This window comes from Somniosus microcephalus, chromosome 8 (assembly GCF_052327205.1).
Source record: "Somniosus microcephalus isolate GS21.2 chromosome 8, FLI_Smic_1.0, whole genome shotgun sequence".
Lineage (NCBI taxonomy): Eukaryota > Metazoa > Chordata > Chondrichthyes > Squaliformes > Somniosidae > Somniosus > Somniosus microcephalus.
In genome coordinates, this window is record NC_140994.1 from 211,672,245 (window position 1) to 211,690,914 (window position 18,670).

The window sequence follows — 18,670 nt, forward strand, 5'->3', positions numbered from 1 at the left end:
TAATAAACCTTACTAATTTAGCTAGAGGCATTCTATATAACAGCCTAAAGAATAATGATGCCTTCATGTAAATAGCCTCACAGGGAATTAAGTTATTCTTAATTATTCATTTTTATCTCCCTTTTAAAAAGATGTATTTTGTTGTGTGGTTTTAGCTAGTTGGATGCATTATATGTAATGCCATGCTGAACTGAAGAGATAATCAGAAGGCACCTGCAATAATGCTACAGGGCCGCTTGTTAAACTGCTGACGATGCAAAATAGTCTCAAGCCTGCAAGAGTTGACTAATGCTGCTGTGTGGAGCAGATGCCTGCAGTGATTTTTGTTCTGAGTGGTTCAAGCAAAAGTGTAGGTTGAAGGCCCTGCATTAGCTCATATCCATAATTCTACTTTTTGCATTATAAAATGATGGGCTGTAGTAAATTAATTAGTTGCAGGAGTGCTCCTTACTTTCCTTCTCATATGGCTTATTACCAGCTGCAAGACAAATATGCACTAACTCCTGGAACTGGTCAGTAATTTTTCAAAATTGTGATGATGATCTTGACTTAACAGGAGGCATGTGTTAAGAGTACAAGATTATACAATGTAATGCACAGGGAATGTAATTAACTAGTGCCTGTCTTATGCTGCACTATAACAAATCAAAATGCAATAAAGCATGTACATTTTTGTTAGGCAAGGGTATTAAGGGTTACAGAACCAAGGCGGGTAGATGGAGTTGAGATACAGATCAGTCATAATCTAATTGAATGGCAAAACAGGCTTGAGGGGCTAAGTGGCCTACTCATGTTCTTATGTAAGTATTCCTGAATATTTAGTAGCAATACTCAACTTCTATACTTAGTTCAGAAAGAGTCAGTTTGATACATCAGGACCTGTAAATACGCCTGATGGTTTTCCTTTTGGGGTCCCCAACTTGAATACCTGTCATTCAGGTCATTCATGATAGGCTAATAGCAGGCTGAATGTCAGCAAGTGTAGTAAATTTCAGAATCCTTGTTAATAACACACTCACCTGTCAGTGTTGATATGGTGCTGACACTTGGACATTTACTAACAAACTTGAAAAGAAACTAGATGGCACCTACACAAGACTATTTACAAAAGCCTAATAGCTGGAAAGACCACATTCCCAATGAGATACTATACAGAGACTAAGGTTAGAGGGCAGCGAATAATTGGACCAGGGAGTGCAGACTTCATTCAATCCCTGTTTTAAAGTTGTACATTCTATCTTTATTTTTGTATTTGACCTTGATTTTATTTTATAAATCAAACAAATGGTAGAGAAGTAGAGTTGGTTGGAGCCTAGAAATTTTTCTGCAATACAGGCTGAGGAGCTGGGCGCCACAAAGCTGAAGTGTTACTAAGTCCCACCACTGGTGGGAGGTTGTCATTACAGCCTGACACGTTTGCACAGGCATTTACCGTTATAACTGTGGACGTAGGAATTTATAACAGAAAAAGCTGACACAAAACTGTGACAAAAACATGGCAACAGGAAGTAAGATTTTGAAGACAGGAAGTGCACACAGTTGTAAGATTTTTAATCTGTTACAGATATATTCACAAGATCATCCATACATTTTTCCTTAAAAATCAAACCATAGGAATTTATGGCAAAACCTTTCAATTGCTTCTTAACAAGTTGAAATACCATTAACTTAGGGTCATTACATTAAAGTATATTACACCTGTTCAGAATTTTAGAAAAATGGAAAAAGTGGAAAGTGGACTGTTGCATTAATGCACAAAATTACCACTTTAATATATTGTCCCGGCCAATATTTATCCCTCAAATCAACATTACTAAAACAGATTATCACATTGTTGTTCATGGGAGCTTGCTGTGTGAAAATTGGCTGCCACATTTCCTACATTACAACAGTGACTACACTTCAAAAGTACTTCATTGGCTGTGAAGAGCTTTGGGACGTCCTGAGGTTGTGAAAGGCGCTATATAAATGCAAGTCTTTTATTTGCACGTGTGCTAGCTCTAACACACAGAGCAATTAAAGTCTGTCATCTTTATGTTCAAGGATGTTTTCTAAGAGATAACTGATTCTAATAAATATTTTTTAAAAATATTCATACATATTTTCTTTACAAGACCTGTGGACATTTGGGCGTTTGGATGCATGAGTATTGAAATGGCAACAGGAAATCCTTACCTGCCTGGAAACTCTGACTTAGACCAGATCCACAAGATAGTGACACAAGTGGGTGAGTACAAATCAAAAGGCTTAATTATTATTCGAGGTCTACTGCACCAGTTATTCATATGAATTTAACAAACAACATATTTTTAAAAATGAAGTGCATAAAAATGTAATATTACACATTAGAATAATAAGTATCCTTTCAGCAGCTACTAGTATGTAAATGTAATTTTATTAAAGAGGGACATGCTCAGTTGAATTGCACATACTCCTAAATGCTCTGATGGGAAATATCGCGATGTACACATGGGTCTCCAAGACTCGCCCTATGATTTTTTTTCTCTCCTTTTTTTCGCCCCTTTTCCGTTCCTCTTCTGAAGGCTGAGATTGATGTTGGGGTACAGTTCCATAGCTGGCAGTAGTTCTTCAGTACCTTGCCATAAGTTCCATTCTTGATGTTGAGCCTAGAAAGTGAGTGTCAGCAAACTGTTCAACTGTGGATGGCATCACAGATTACACTGATCCTGTCTTTATCCAGCACACACACACACACACACACATACACCTGGAACTCAGGATTTTTTCCACTGTTCCCAAGGAACTGAAACCAACAATAGAGCCCAACCACCATGCCAGCTGAAATCATCTAATTCAACACTAAGAACGGGATTAAATCTGGTACCTTTCTGGCCTGTATGGCTCAGTAACACACCATATGCTGCTTTTGCCCAGTACACCATTGGAGAGCTATGTTCTTGAGTTATATTCTTTAAAGTTCAGGGTAGTCTGTCAGCAGTCATTTGTACAAAATGAACCCCTGTGATATCAACAACAACAGCAACAACTTGTATTTATATAGCACCTTTAACATAGTAAAATGTCCCAAGGCGCTGCACAGGAGCAATATAAAACAAAATTTGCCACTGAGCCACATAAGGAGATATTTGGGCAGATGATCAAAAGCTTGGTTGAAGAGGTAGGTTTTAAGGAGCGTCTTAAAGGAGGAAAGAGAGGTTTGGGGAGGGAAGTTTAGGGCCTAGGCAGCTGAAGGCACAGCCGCCATTGGTGCAGCAATTAAAATTGGGGATGCTCAAGAGGGCAGAATTAGAGGAGTGCACATATCTCGGAGGGTAGAGGGGGTGAAGGAGATTTCAGAGATAGGGAGGGGTGAGGCCATGGAGGGATTTGAAAACAAGGATGAGAATTTTTTTATTGATTTTGCATCATTATTAAGTGTCAGCCACTCACACTCTGGAACAACAGTAGTTGGGACATATCTATTGAATTTTGGGAATGACAAATTTGGCATTTTTTCTAGTAACTGACTATTTAGTTTGACAATCCAGGTGAACAGTCAAGGGCACTGAGTACAACTGTTTGTGCAATATTTATGTTATGGATGTGGTCTGAGCATGCTTGAGTATTTTAATGCTTCTCTGACTGTTGCGGGCATATGGCACATCTGTACTGGAACGTAAATTTAACTTGAGGTCCAGCCTCAACCTCAGCCCCAAGTACTTCCCTTGACTATTACTGCCCCTTACTACCCAGAGGAAATAGTTTCTATCTACTCTATTGAATCCCTTTATCATTTTAAACACCTCACTTAAATCACCCCATTCTTCTAAACTCAAGGGAATACAAGCCAAGTTTATGCAACGTGTCCTCATAATTTAGCCCTTTAAGCCCTGCTATAATTGGTGTCTGTCACTGCTGATGAGGAGAAATAAAATGACCATAGTTCATGATTACCACCCAGCCACTCCTGCTGGGAATTGGGGTCAGCTGTGATGGCTGTCGCACTCATATAGACTGTCTACACTCACCGTGGCCATGGTGAATAGTCACTTGGGCAAAGCGTGTACATGAACTGTACTCTTGCAGGAAAGGAGAGAAGGTTGAGGTGGGGTATAAAAACACATAGGGCTGGATTATGCTCTCAGCAGTGAACGAATGTTACACTTACACTTGTCCATAGACTTTCTATGGGGTTTTGCAATGGATCTTACTGTAAATTAGAGAGCCAAAAACTGCAGCGCCCTCTACAGAGCATCTGGGACCCGTGTGAACTGTGTATCTCTTTAATCAATCAGATTGAAGAATAATTTACGAGCAGTGCAGAGTCTGAACCAGGAACTGTCAGTTAGAATATTGAATTCAATCTTAATCAGGTATTGAAAGCAAAATAAAGAGAGGGAAAGAAAGATTTGATTAAGAGAGAGATAAAAGAGACAGAAAGCAAATGTAATTTTTTTTTATTTAAAAACATTTTTTAATCAACAATAATTAATAGCTGGAGTGAGATTCCACACTTGTAAAGGTACATTTTCAGTGCCAGAGAGGTTGTTTGGCAGTAATTAAGACTTACCACACCATTAAAAGGGTTATTACACTGGAATGGACAAGCCCTAACTTTTTCTGGTGAGTTTAATCCGTATCTATGAGGTAAGTACAACAATTCCACGCCATTCAATGTATTTGATGGGGAGCCAGATGGTGAGATGCCGTTTTTGGGAAGCTTTTGGAGGAATGTCACATCTCAGACAGCACCCTCCGAATTTCCACTTTTAACTGCGAATGTGCGGTCGCCAGAAGTTGCTGTCCAATTTCCACGTAAATAACAGTGAGCGCTGTTAGCCTCATCATTATTTCTACAGCAAAATCCAACCCATGAACTACAAGGACCAACTGAGAAATCCCAGTGAGTGTAAATATAGTGTTAGAATCTTTCTCCACCTCAGGAGCCTACTGTCAACAAGGGCAGACGTCGATGACGAAGTCCAACACCGCCTTCAGTGTGCCAGTGCAGCCTTCGGTCGCCTGAGGAAGAGAGTGTTTGAAGACCAGGACTTCAAACCCGGCACTAAGCTCATGGTCTACAGAGCAACAGTGATACCCGCCCTGCTGTATGCCTCAGAGACACAGCAGGTACCTCAAAGCACTGGAGAGGTACCACCAACGCTGCCTCCGCAAGATCCTGCAAATCCATTGGCAGGATAGGCGCACCAACGTCAGTGTTCTCGCTCAGGCCAACATCCCCAGCATCGAAGCTTTGACCACGCTCGATCAGCTCCGATGGACAGGTCACATCGTCCGCATGCCCGATACGAGACTCCCAAAGCAAGCGCTCTACTCAGAGCTCTGACACGGCAAAAGAGCCCCAGGTGGGCAGAGCAAATGCTTCAAGGACACCCTCAAAGCCTCCTTGAAAAAGTGCAACATCCCCACTGACACCTGGGAATCCCTGGCCCAAGATCGCACAAAGTGGAGGAGAAGCATCCGGGAAGGCGCCGAGCACCTCGAGTCTCTTTGCCGGGAGCAAGTGGAAGCCAAGCGCAGGTAGCGCAAGGAGCGCACGTCAACCCAAGCACCCCACCCACCTGCCCCTTCAACCACCATCTGTCCCATCTGTGACAGAGACTGTTGGTCCCGCATTGGACTCATCAGTCACCTGCGAACTCATTTTTAGTGTGGAAGCAAGTCATCCTCGGTTCCGAGGGACTGCCTAAGAAGAAGAAGAGAATCTTTAAGCTATATGGTAATTCAGATAAATACTGGTCTGTTTAAGGACTCTTACAGTATTAGTTGTTGCAGTCAACTAACTTCTGAGCTGCCTTATTTTAATCTGCACTGTTTCTTTTGATCAGGAAATTTAACACCACGTCTCAAGAGTCTTTTTAGCAAAAATCCTACGTTTGCCGGGGTATGTCTACCAGACATCCAAAGACCTGAATCGCCAGAAAAGAGACTATTAAGATGTAATCCTTTGTTGACTCTGCTGGTAAAGGTAAAAGTGGTTGAGGGGAAAACAATTATTAATCAGTTATCAGACGGATGTGTTCTGTGATTATTCGGTTTTCTTAAATGGGAATTGTACTCTGCTGAATGCCACCTAATGTTTAAAAGGAAGATACTGTATACACTTACTGGTGTTTCTCAGTCAGCCATTGTTACTGCTTTAAAACTGCTGAATGCAGTCAATGTGGATTCAGACATTTTCTATAGAATTACCCTCCCCAATATAGCATCATGACATTCCATTCAAATGACATAATCAGCAGGAATGGTGAAAAAAACACTGGGGCTAAAATTCCACAGCCTTTTCGGCACATTTCCACTTCCCATTGCAATTCCGGCAGAAGTGCAATCAAAGGGTTACACACTGGGCCATAGCCTAGACCTCTAAAGACAGCAATAATTATTGTCCTATAGGTATTGTCAAAACCCTTACAAATCGTCTTTTGAGGGCAGCAGGCTCCAGACTTACCACCTGGTATGGGTAGGCAGGTGCCCAAAATGTGCCCCTAGTGTTGAAGGCGCCTGCAATGAATCTTCATATGACAGAACCTTCCACTGTTCCCACACAGGGGTCCCTGGTGGGTGGGATTCTGGCATAACAGACTAAGCATTTTCAGGGTCACCATGCCTGGGAGGAGATACTGAGCTCTACACTATGGTGGAGCTAAATTAACAGTAGTACATATGCACATGTTAACCCAGCATTATTTCAGGATGAGCTGAGTGTATTATTTCCAGATCAGTTCAGCTCTTATATGGGGTGAAGTGATAATCTTTGTCTTCTGGAGAGTGGCAGTCTTTCAGAATCAACTTTAAGTGCCAGACACAGAACATAGAAGTGTGACTGCAGATCCAAAAAGTCCAAAAATTGCAAAGATATTGGCCCAGAAATTCGGGTCTCCACGGGTGAGTACGCACGGGGTACTCACCCGTAGGCCGAATGGAAGTGCCGGTTTTCTGCATGCACTGCGCATGCGTGGGAAACCGGCACTTCTGATCCTCTGAACGAAGGGGTTCAGAGGTCGAACGCGCGTGCAGGGGAGGCTGCGCGTGCACTTTGAACTTAGGTTTTTTTTGCAGGTTTTCCCGGGATCGTAAGCCTGCAGTATTTAGAAATGTAAAAAGCAGGCATAAGACCTGCTTTTTGCAAGGTAAGTGGTCAATTAATTAAAATTAAAACATTTTTTCCACAGGTTTATTATTTTTAAATACTTTAAAGCAAGGTAAGTTTATTTTTAGCCCCGTTAGAATATAAAATTATTTTTTTCAAAAATTTATATTATTGTTTAAAATAGTTATTTAATGTAATTTATAGTTTATTTAAAAAGTGTGATGTTTTTAAAAAATTTATTTGAAGGTTTACTGCTATTTTGGGGCCGTAGTATTCATAAGTTTTGACAGGTCTTTCTCCTCCGATTGGCTGCCCATGGCTCACGTGATCCCAGGGGACGCATCACACTAACTACGCCCCTGGGACACGCAAGCACAGCGCGCCGGCAGCTGGACCAGGCCCCGGAGTGGAATTCCACGGGGCCCTACAGCTCAACCGCCGGCGCGCAAGGTAAGTGCAGGTCGGGGGCTTACACCCGCGGGAAGCCCCCGACCTGAATTTCTGGGCCAATGTTTGACAACTGTTTGAAACGTCAGATATACCTGAAGATCTGTAAATCACAGACACTCATACTCTTCCAGTCATAATCCCACACTTGCTCTTGCTTATGCCCTCGCAATCACACTTGCATTCATACTCACATACTTGCACTCACAATTAGCCACATACTCATAATTACACTCACACTGATAGCGATATTTATACTCACATTCCTACAGTCACACTTGCATACATTCTCATGCAAACAATCATGCTGACCATCATACACACCGCCCTCATAATCATACATTCAGGTGGATGTAAAAGATCCTAGGCACTATTTGTAGAACAGGGAGTTCTTTTGATTTGGCCAACAGTCACATCTCAACCAATACCACGAATAGCAGAATACTGTTTATTTATCTCACTAACAACAGTGACTGCAGTTCGCAATAATTCATTTTATGGATAGCATTTTGCAGTGTTTCTGAGAGACCTAAAAAAAAGAAAGATTTGCATTTCTATAGCGCCTTTCACGGCCTCAGGACAACCCAAAGTGCTTTACAGCCAATGAAGTACTTTTGAAGTGTAGTCACTGTTGTGCCACAGATGTGACTCCAGGATGGTATGTTGCCTCCCTGGTGCCAGGGTCAAGGATGTCACTGAGCGGCTGCAGAACATTCTGCCAGACAGTTTGCACATCAACAGAGCCGGGACCAATATCCTTGCATGGGGAGGTTTGCTAGTGCTGTTGGGGAGGGTTTAAACTTGGCAGGGGGGATGGACACCAGGATGTAGTATTAGAAAGGAGAAACAAGGTGCACAAAGGAGTGGGAGAGACAGATAACACTAGAGTAAGAAATAGTACAGTATTAGGTGGGGTCAGACTAAGAGAGAACACAAGAAGGTCTAAGATGGGGTTATAGTGCATGTATGTAAACGCACGAAGCGTGGTAAATAAGGTTGGTGAGCTGCAGGCGCAAATAGCCACATGGGAATATGATGTTGTGGCGATAATGGAGACCTGGCTCACATCAAAGCCAGTGTTCCTGCCTCTCTTGACCAACACCAGTTTGCCTATCGTGCAAACAGATCAACGGAGGATGCAATCACAACTGCTCTACACTGCACTGAATCACTTAGACGGTAAAGAGACCTACATCAGAATGCTGTTCATAGACTACAGCTCAGCATTCAACACTATCGTCCCCAACAAGCTGGCCACCAAACTCCACACTCTTGGCCTGAACACTTCCCTCTGCAACTGGACCCTGGACTTCCTAACAAACAGACCCCAGTCTGTCAAATTAGGTAACCACACCTCCCCCCCCGACCCTGAACACGGGGGCCCCACAAGGATGTGTGCTGAGCCCCCTCCTCTACTCCCTCTTCACCCACGACTGTGTGGCTGTTCATGGTTCCAACACCATCATCAAGTTTGCGGATGATACCACGGTGGTAGGCCAGATCACCAACAACGATGAGTCAGCCTACAGGGAGGAGGTCCAGCATCTCGTGAAGTGGTGCGCCGATAACAACCTGGCCCTTAACATCAAGAAAACCAAGGAAATCATTGTGGACTTCAGGAAGTCTAAAGGCGGAAGTCACACCCCCATTCACATCCATGGGGCTGTGGTGGAAAGGGTGGACAGCTTTAAGTTCCTCGGAGTCCACATCACGGAAGACCTCTCCTGGTCCCTCAATACCTCCTCTCTGGTGAAGAAGGCCCAGCAGCGCCTATATTTCCTAAGGAGGCTGAAGGGATGTAACCTGTCACCCCTGATCCTCTCTAACTTTTACCGCTGCACAATAGAGAGCATCCTGACGAACTGTATCACAGTATGGTATGGCAGCTGTAGCTCCTATGACCGGAAAGCCCTGCAGCGGGTAGTCAAAACTGCCCAACGCATTACCGGCATCCGGCTACCGACCATAGAGCACATATACCAGAAACGCTGTTTACGGAGATCACTGACCATCATCAAAGACCCTACCCACCCCAGCCACAGTCTGTTCGCCCCCCTGCCATCTAGGAGACGCTACAGATGCATTCGCACCCGAATGACCAGATTTAGGAACAGCTTCTTTCCCAGGGCTGTCATCCTACTGAACTCCACAAATAAACTCTAAAGCCTGCACATCTGCCAATGCACTTTATTATGTTTATGTTAATGTATTACAAGCCAAATTAATGTTGAATGTTTAAATGTCTTAATCTAAGTGTACACTCTCGGAAGCCGCAAGCCTACATTTCGTTGTACTGCACTTGTGCACTAACAATGACAATAAATTTGATTATGATTATGATTATGAAAAAAGGGCAGGATTGGGTACTAACTATTCCTGGATATAAGGTGTTCAGGAAAGATAGGGAAGGAAAGAAAGGAGGTGGGGTGGCAGTATTGATTAAGGAGAATATTACAGTGCTGGAGAGAGAAGATATCCTGGAGGGGTCAAGATAGAATCTATTTGGTTACAGTTAAGAAATAATAGAGGTGCCATTACATGACTAGGTGTATTCTATAGGCCACCTACTAGTGGGAAGGATAGAGAGGAGCAAATTTGCAGGGAAATTACAGAGAGGTGCAAGAACTATAGAGTAGTGATAATGGGGGACTTCAATTATATCCAAATATAGACTGGGATAGTAATAGTGTAAAGGGCAGAGAGGGGGAAGAATTTCTGAAGTGTGTTCAGGAGAACTTTCTTGATCAGTACGTTTCCAGCCCAATGAGGAAGGAAGCATTGGTGGATCTGGTTCTGGGGAATGAGGTGGGTCAGGTGGATCAAGTGTCAGTCGGGGAACATTTAGGGAACAGTGATCATAGTATCATAATGTTTAGATTAGCTATGGAAAAGGACAAGGAGCAATCTAGAGTAAAAATACTTAATTGGAGGAGGACCAATTTCAGTGGGTTGAGAACAGATCTGGACACCAAAAGAGAGGAGAACAGATCTGGCCCGGGTAAATTGGAATCAAAGATTGGCAGGCAAAACTGTAATTGAACAATGGCCTGCCTTTAAAGAGGAGATGGTTCGGGTACAGTTGACGTACATTCCCACGAGGGGGAAAGCTAGGGCAACCAAAGCCAGAGCTCCCTGGATGATGAAAGGGATAGAGAGTAAGATGAAGCAGAAAAAAGGGGCTTGTGACAGATGTCAGGTTGAGAATACAAATGAGAACCAGGCTGAACATAGAAAGTTCAGAGGAGAAGTGAAAAAGGAAATAAGAGGGGCAAAGAGAGAGTATGAGAATAGACTGGCAGCTAACATAAAAGTCTTCTTTTATGTCTTCTTCTATAGGCATATAAATAGTAAACAGGTAGTAAGGAGGGGTGGAGCTGATTAGGGACCAAAAAGGAGACCTACGCATTGAGGCAGTGGGCATGGCTGAGGTACTAAATGAGTACTTTGCATCTGTCTTTACCAAGGAAGAAGTTGCTGCCAAAATCATAGTGAAAGAGAAGATAGTTGAGATACTGGATGGGCTAAAAATTGATAGAGGAGGTACTGGAAAGGCTGGCTGTACTTAAAGTAGATAAGTCACTAGGACCGGATGGGATGCATCCTAGGATGCTGAGGGAAGTAAAGGTAGAAATTGTGGAGGCACTGGTCATAATCTTCCAATCCTCCTTGGATACGGGGGTGGTGCCAGAGGACTGGAGAATTGCAAACGTTACACCCTTGTTCAAAAAAGGGTGCAAGGATAAACCCAGCAATTACAGGCCAGTCAGCTTAACCTTGGTGGTGGGGAAGCTTTTAGAAATGATAATCCGGGACAAAATTAACATTCACTGGGACAAGTGTGGATTAATTAAGGGAAGCCAGCCCGGATTTCTTAAAGGCAAATTGTGTTTAACTAAGTTGGTTGAATTTTTTGATGAGGTAACGGAGGGGGTTGATGAGGACAATACAGTTGATGTGGTGTACATGTACTTCCTAAAGGCGTTTGAGCTAAATAATAGGCTTGCCAGCAAAGTTGAAGCCCATGGGATTCAAGGGACAGTGGCAGCATGGATACGAAATTGGCTAAGTGACAGGAAGCAGAGAGTAGTGGTGTACGGTTGTTTTTTGGACTGGAGGAAGGTACACAGTGGTGTTCCCCAGGGGTTGGTACTGGGACCACTGCTTTTCTTGATATATATTAATGACTTGGACGTGGCGTACAGGGCATTATTTCAAGATTTGCCAGATGATACAAAACTTGGAAGTATAGTGAACAGTGAGGAGGATAGTGATAGACTTCAAGGAGACATAGACAGGCTGGTGGAATGGCGGACACGTGGCAGATGAAATTTAATGCAGAGAAGTGCGAAGTGATACATTTTGGTAGAAAGAACGAGGAGAGGCAATATAAACTAAATGGTACAATCCTGAAGGGGGTGCATGAACAGAGAGACCTGAGGGTATATATGCACAAATCGTTGAAGGTGGCAAAAAAGCATACGGGATCCTGGGCTTTTTATAAATAAAGGCAATGAGTACAAAAGCAAGTAAGTTATGATGAACCTTTATAAAACACTGGTTCGGCCATATCTGAAGTATTGTGTCCAATTCTGGGCACTGCACTTTAGGAAGGATGTGAAGGCTTTAGAGAGGGTGCAGAAAACATTTACAAGAATGGTTCCAGGGATGAGGGACTTCAGTTACGTGGATAGACTGGAGAAGCTGGGGTTGTTCTCCTTAGAGCAGAATAGATTGAGAAGAGATTTGATAGAGGTGTTCAAATCATGAGGGGTCTAGACAGAGTAGATAGAGAGAAACTGTTCCCATTGGCGGAAGGGTCGAGAACCAGAGGACACAGATTAAAGGTGATTGGCAGAAGATCCAAAGGCGACATAAGGAAATACTTTTTACGCAGCGAGTGGTTAAAATCTGGAATGCACTGCCTGAAAGGGTGGAGGAGGCAGATTCAATAGTGGCTAAAGGGAATTGGATAAGTTCCTGAAGGAAAAAAAATTGCAGGGCTACGGTGAGGGGTGGGCGGGGGCAGGGGCGAGTGGGACTAGCTGAATTGCTCTTGCAGAGAGCTGACACAGGCTCGACGGGCCGAATGGCCCCCTACTGTGCTGTAATGATTCTGTGACTCTATTGTAAAGTAGGAAACATGGCAGCTAATTTGCAAGGCCCCACAAACAGCAATGTGATAATGACTAGTTTTTAGGTGGTAGTTGAGAGATAAATATTGACCAGGACACTGGGGATAATTTCCCTGCTCTTCTTTGAAATAGTGCTATGGGATCTTTTACATCCACCTTAGAGAGCAGACAGGGCCTCAGTTTAATGTCTCATCTGAAAGACGGCACCTCCGACAGTGCAGCACTCCCTCAGTACTGCACTGGATTGTCAACCTAGATTTTTGTGCTCAAGTCTCTAGCGTGCGACTTGAACCCACAACTTTCAGCCTCAGAGGCAAGAGTGCTGCCCACTGAGCCACAGCTGGATCTAATGAGGTGCTATATGAATCCAAGTTCTTTCTTTTCCCTCAAACAGTTAAATTTCCTTTCTAAAGTGAGGCATTATAGTGAGGTATCCTCTTTGAAATGGATTCTGTTGGTGAGTCCTGATTGAAAGGCCTGAACTCCTGGAAAGTCAGCTACAGCTACTTTTGGGAGCCAGGCTAATTTACCCTCTGTGATTTAGCTGTTCATGTTGGGGCTTTTGGTTACTCAATAACTGAGAGACAGTTACAGGTTTTGCTTGACAGTAGAATTGATTGGAAATTGATGATATTTTCACAGAAATGCTTACAGATGGATCCAGACAAGCGATCTTCATGTACAGAGCTGCTGAAACACGAATATTTCACAGCAGATGGATTCTCAGAGAAGTGAGGACTTTTTAAATCAGAAGGAAAGCTATTTTACTGGATATTTATAACATTAGCATTTATTTTTCTCCTAACTGATTAAATAGAGATTCACATATTAATGGGAGTGTAGCACCATAATACATAATTGATTCTAATTTTTTTAAATTGTGATTATATTAGACTCCTTTATTTTCTACCTAGTTCCCAGCGAATCATGGACCACTTGCAGTGAGAGGACTATGGTTTCCAGGCCTTCCCAGTGCCTTGCCCTGCAAGTTTGATTAGGAAAGTGGGTGGAAGAAGGATAATGCACAGACTGGAACACATGCATAGTGGCAACAGCTTGAGTCTGTTCTGGTGGGTCTCCTCACATCTCAACTTTACTGTTGAAATGAGAGGTAATGAATCAAAGCTAGGTGCTCTTCCACAAGGAGGAAGGAAAAATTGGAGGACTAGTCACCTAAAACTCAACTGGTTCAGTAATGTTTTTTAGGGAAGGAAGCCTGTCACCCATACCCATTTTGGCTTACATGTGATTCCAGTCCCTTATTATGTGGTTGACTCTAAATGCCCTATCAAGTGGCTAGCAAACCAGTCAGTTGTAAACTATCACTACTATGTTAATTCCATGCCTAACACCAATGTGGGAGCACCGTCACCGCAAGGACTGCTTTGGTTCAAGAAGAAGGCCCATCACCACCTTCCTTCTCAGGGCAACTGGAGATAAGCAATAAATGTGGCCTTGCCTGCATCACCCAGATCCCAAGAACAAGTGAACAAAAGGCTCAGGGGGAGAAATTCAGTATCGCCTGTTTGTGGCGCTAACTTTTAAAAGTTGAAAAAGTTAGTCCCAGGCGTTCATGCTTTTCAACTTTTAAAAAATTCGGGGTTTGCACTCCAGGAAGGAAGAGGAGCACTAAATCAAGCGCTCCACCTTCCTGGAGCGCAACAGACAGCAGGCGGGGCGGTAGGTGTGCAGCACTGCACAATGGGTCGTGTAGCGCTGCCGTGTTGGAAGGCTCCTTCCCTCCCTTGAAGGAAAGGCCCATCACTGCAGGCTCTGCAAGAGGAAAACTTACCTGGTCCCCGACGACAGCTGTGATCCGGCCCGATTAGCCCTATACATTGCAGCAGAGTGCCGGGCTGATCGATCGCTGGTGAAGAGAAATGAAAAAAAGATAAAGAGCATTTCACAATTTTTTCACTTACCTCGGCCACCTCGCCTTTAAGTATCGCCCCCGAAGCGCCCTGCCTCCCAATGAACGTCTCCTGCAGCTGCCGGTGTTTTCGCCTGGTAATGCTGCAGTGGGTGGAACTGAAGTTTGGTCTGGGGCAATGTGCACGGCGATGACGTTACGATTTCCAGGCGAAGGAGATCAGGGCACAACGCCATACCGCCGCCTCAAACCTCCCACCGAATATAGCGGGAGTCGATCTTCTCGCCGCGCCCAGTTGGTAAGTGCTTAGCGCCCCGTTATCACCCCCTGGAGGCGATTAGGGGAGGCACTAAGGAGGCCAATTTCTAGCCCAATTCTTTCTAGCATGACTTCTCAAAGTCAATCACAAAGCATCAATAATAGCAGCTTATTTGCCTCTTGTCTCAGCTCGGTAATGGCACATTTGTGTCACAGATTAAAATGCTGTTTTACCACAATGGTGATAGAAGTTGCCTTTAGTGTCAGGGCTAGTGCAGAGGCAGATTTAGTCCCATCTATGTTAGCAAGTTACTGGAGATTGAAATTTTATTTAGGCCACTGGCCCAGAAACAAAACTCAGTCACCTTGACGTCAGAGTCACTGATCTACATAATTATGAAATAAACACGTGTGCAGTTATATTGTTGAGGCAATGTAGACAGAACTTTACTCAGAATCAAGCCTTTTTTTTTTATTTGTTCATTTATTGCCCATCCCTAATTGTCTCGAAGGTGGTGGTGAGCCGCTGCAGTCCTTGTGGTGAAGGTACTCCCATAGTACTGACTTTGTTTGAGTGGCTTTCTAGGCCATTTCAGAGCAGAGTTAAGAGTCAACCATTGCTGTGAGCCTGGAGTCACATATAGGCCAGACCAGGTAAGGATGGCAGGTTTCCTTCCCTAAGGGACATTAGTGAACCAGTTGGGTTTTATACACGACCATCTGGTAGTTTCATGGTCACTGTTACTGATACTAGCTTTTTAATTCAATTTTTTTTTTCAATTAACTGAATTTAAATTCACCCTTGGTGGAATTTGAACTCATGTCTCACAGATTATTAGTCCAGCCCTCTGATATTACTGTGGTAGCAAGTTCCATATTCTCACCACCCTCTGGGTAAAGAAGTTTCTTCTGAATTCCCTCTTTGATTTGTTGGTGACCATCTTATATTGATGGCCTCTAGTTATGCTGTTCCCCACAAGTGGAAACACTCTCTCTGTATCTACTCTATTAAAACCTTTCATAATTTTAAAGACCTCTATTAGGTCACCTCTATTTTCAAGTAAAAAGAGACCCAGCCTGTTCATCCTTTCCTGATAAGGTATACCCTCACATTTCTGGTATCATCCTTGTAAATCTTCTCTGCACCCTCTCCAGTGCCTCTACATTCTTTCTATAATATGGCGACCAGAATTGTACGCAGTACTCCAAGTGTGGGCTAACCAAGTTTCGATACAAATTTAGCATAACTTCCCTACTTTTCAATTCTGTCCCTCTAGAAATAAACCCCAGTGCTTGGTTTGCTTTTTTTATGGCCTTGTTAACCTGTGTCGCTACTTTTAGTGATTTGTGTATTTGTAATCTGAGATCCCTTTGCTCCTCTACCTCACCCAGACTCACACCCTCCAAGTAATAAATGATCTCCCGATTCTTCCTACCAAAATGTAATACCTCACATGTATCTGTGTTGAACTTCATTTGCCAATTATATGCCCATTATGCAAGTTTATTAATGTCCTCCTGTAATTTGCTGCATTCCTCCTCAGTATTGACTATTCCCCCTAATTTGGTGTCATCCGCAAATTTAGAAATTGTGCTTTTGATTCCAAAGTCTAAATCGTTAATATAAATTAAGAACAACAGTGGTCCCAGCACTGATCTTTGTGGAACACCACTACCCACCTTCTGCCACTGTGAATAGCTACCCTTTACCCCTACACTCTGCTTTCTGTCTTGAAGCCAGCTAGCTATCCATTCTGCTACTTGTCCCCTGACTCTGCATTCACTGACCTTATTCATTAGTCTATTATGTGGTACCTTATCGAAGGCCTTTTGAAAATCTAGATAAATTACATCTACTGCATTACCCTTGTCTACTCTCTCTGTTACCTCTTCGAAACATTCAATGAGGTTGTTGAAGCAAGACTTTCCCTTATGAAATCCATGCTGACTATTCATTATTATATTTTTGGCTTCTAGATGTTCTTCTATTTTCTCCCTTAGTAGGAATTCCATTATTTTTCCTACCACCGATGTTAAGCCAACTGGTCTATAGTTCCCTGGACAAGTTCCAGCTCCCATCTTAAATATAGGTATTACGTTAGCTATCTGCCAGTCCTCTGGCACTGCACCATTTTTTAACAAATTATTAAATATGTGTAGTAATGCCTCTGCTATCTCTTCCCTAGATTCTTTTAAAATGCATGGATGTAATCCATCTGGACCAGGTTTTTTTTCTCTTTGAGTTTGATTAGTTTATTTAATATATCTCTTTTTATTTTAAATGCATTTATTTCATTACTAATCTCATCATCCATTGTCATGTCCATCTGTTCTATCTCCCTGGTAAATACTGAAGCAAAGTAATTATTTGATATTTCTGCCATCTCTCCATCGTTGCCTGTGGCATTATCCTGTCCATCCCTTAGTAGCCCGATTTCCATCCCGACCTTCCTTTTTTATTTATGTGCCTATAAAATATTTTACTATTTTATTTTATGTTCCTTGATAATTTAATTTCATAGTTCCTCTTTGCCTTCCTAATTGTTTTATTGACTTCTCTCCTGAACTTTTCATATTCTCCCTTACCATGCTCTCTCCTGCTGTCCATGTACTTAATATATGCCTCTTTCCTTACCCTCAATTTTTCCCTTATGGCTTTATTCATCCATGGTGTCCCATTAGTGCTTATTTTGGTTTTTGTTTAGCGGAATATATTTTTCCTGGACTCTGTTGAACATTTTAAATGTTTCCCATTGCTGTTCTACATCATTGTTTGCCAATATTGATGTCCATTTTATTTTCCCAAGTTCTATTCTCAGCCCCTCAAAATCAGCTTTTCTCCAATCTATTAACCTGGCCTTCGTCATACTTATGCCTTTCTCAATTATTATCTTAAAACGTATTAATTATGGTCACTATTGCCTAGATGTTCCCCTACTTTTACTTCTCTTATCTGCTCTGGTTCATTCCCCATTACTAGATCAAAAGTAGAGTATATTAACAGGAAATAAATTTACTCAGAGCCATGTAGCAACAACAATATAGTATGGGCCAAACTGAATAATATTATTGGGTATAACAAAGATTGAAAAGATCTCCCTTAAGCCCATATCAGTACTGAATTTGGGGCAGTATTGATCCAGCTCCTACTGGGTATGGCCCCTTTGCACAAAGCTTGTAAATTCAGTCAGAGGGCCAATAACAGCAGCTAGTGTGGGAAACGGAAAGGTGACATTAATGTAGTAGGGCTGCTCTTCTGTGGTTGAAATTAAAGCACATTTTTGGAGCAGAGTAGATGGAGGTTTACTCTGCATCTAACCAATTCTGTAACTAACATGGTGCCAAAGTGGAAAAGTGACCCATTTCCCAACACTGACATTCCTCACCTAACAAACACAAATTCAAACTCTAGTTTTTTAAAATCAGTGTTTAAAGTTGATACAATAAGTAGGCTAGGTTATACAAAGAGTGAGTTTGATGTATTTCAAATGGATAGGAAGCTGTTGACAATGTATGTGTTATATCAACATGTTGTGAGTGATATTAGACAAGTGATTGATCGTGATTAATTTCATTGTTTTATCTCAGTTAATTTCACAATTACATTTTTTAATCTCAATTACTGCATCTATCTTTGTCATGTTTGCTTTAGTACTGATGCTATTATTATCATCCAAAACACAACCCAGTATAAAACCCTGTTTTCCTATTTCTAGATTCATACAAATCTTCTGTACTTCTAACATAGCTAAATGCATTGTACTTATATGCTGGGTATCCAATTTATGCTCACGAGTCAGAGCCACTTGATCCCGTGGCTGTGATTGCACTAAAGCTCAGCATATGGACAGAAGTGCCTTGCTTTGCAGTGTCCTGGATGGACTTCAGGAT

General features: G+C 42.5%; 1 protein-coding gene across 5 annotated transcripts in view; it reads left to right on the forward strand.

Annotated features, from left to right (window-relative positions):
• LOC147114087 (cyclin-dependent kinase-like 3) overlaps nt 1–18,670 on the forward strand; it is a 170,872-nt gene that overhangs the window by 64,180 nt on the left and 88,022 nt on the right. For all 5 annotated transcript variants that reach the window (XM_085995679.1, XM_085995675.1, XM_085995676.1 and 2 more), the window contains exons 5-7: nt 2,115–2,227; nt 5,811–5,950; nt 13,294–13,382. In XM_085995679.1, coding sequence (XP_085851805.1) covers nt 2,115–2,227; nt 5,811–5,950; nt 13,294–13,382 — 342 coding nt within the window. The remainder of the gene's footprint in view (nt 1–2,114; nt 2,228–5,810; nt 5,951–13,293; nt 13,383–18,670) is intronic.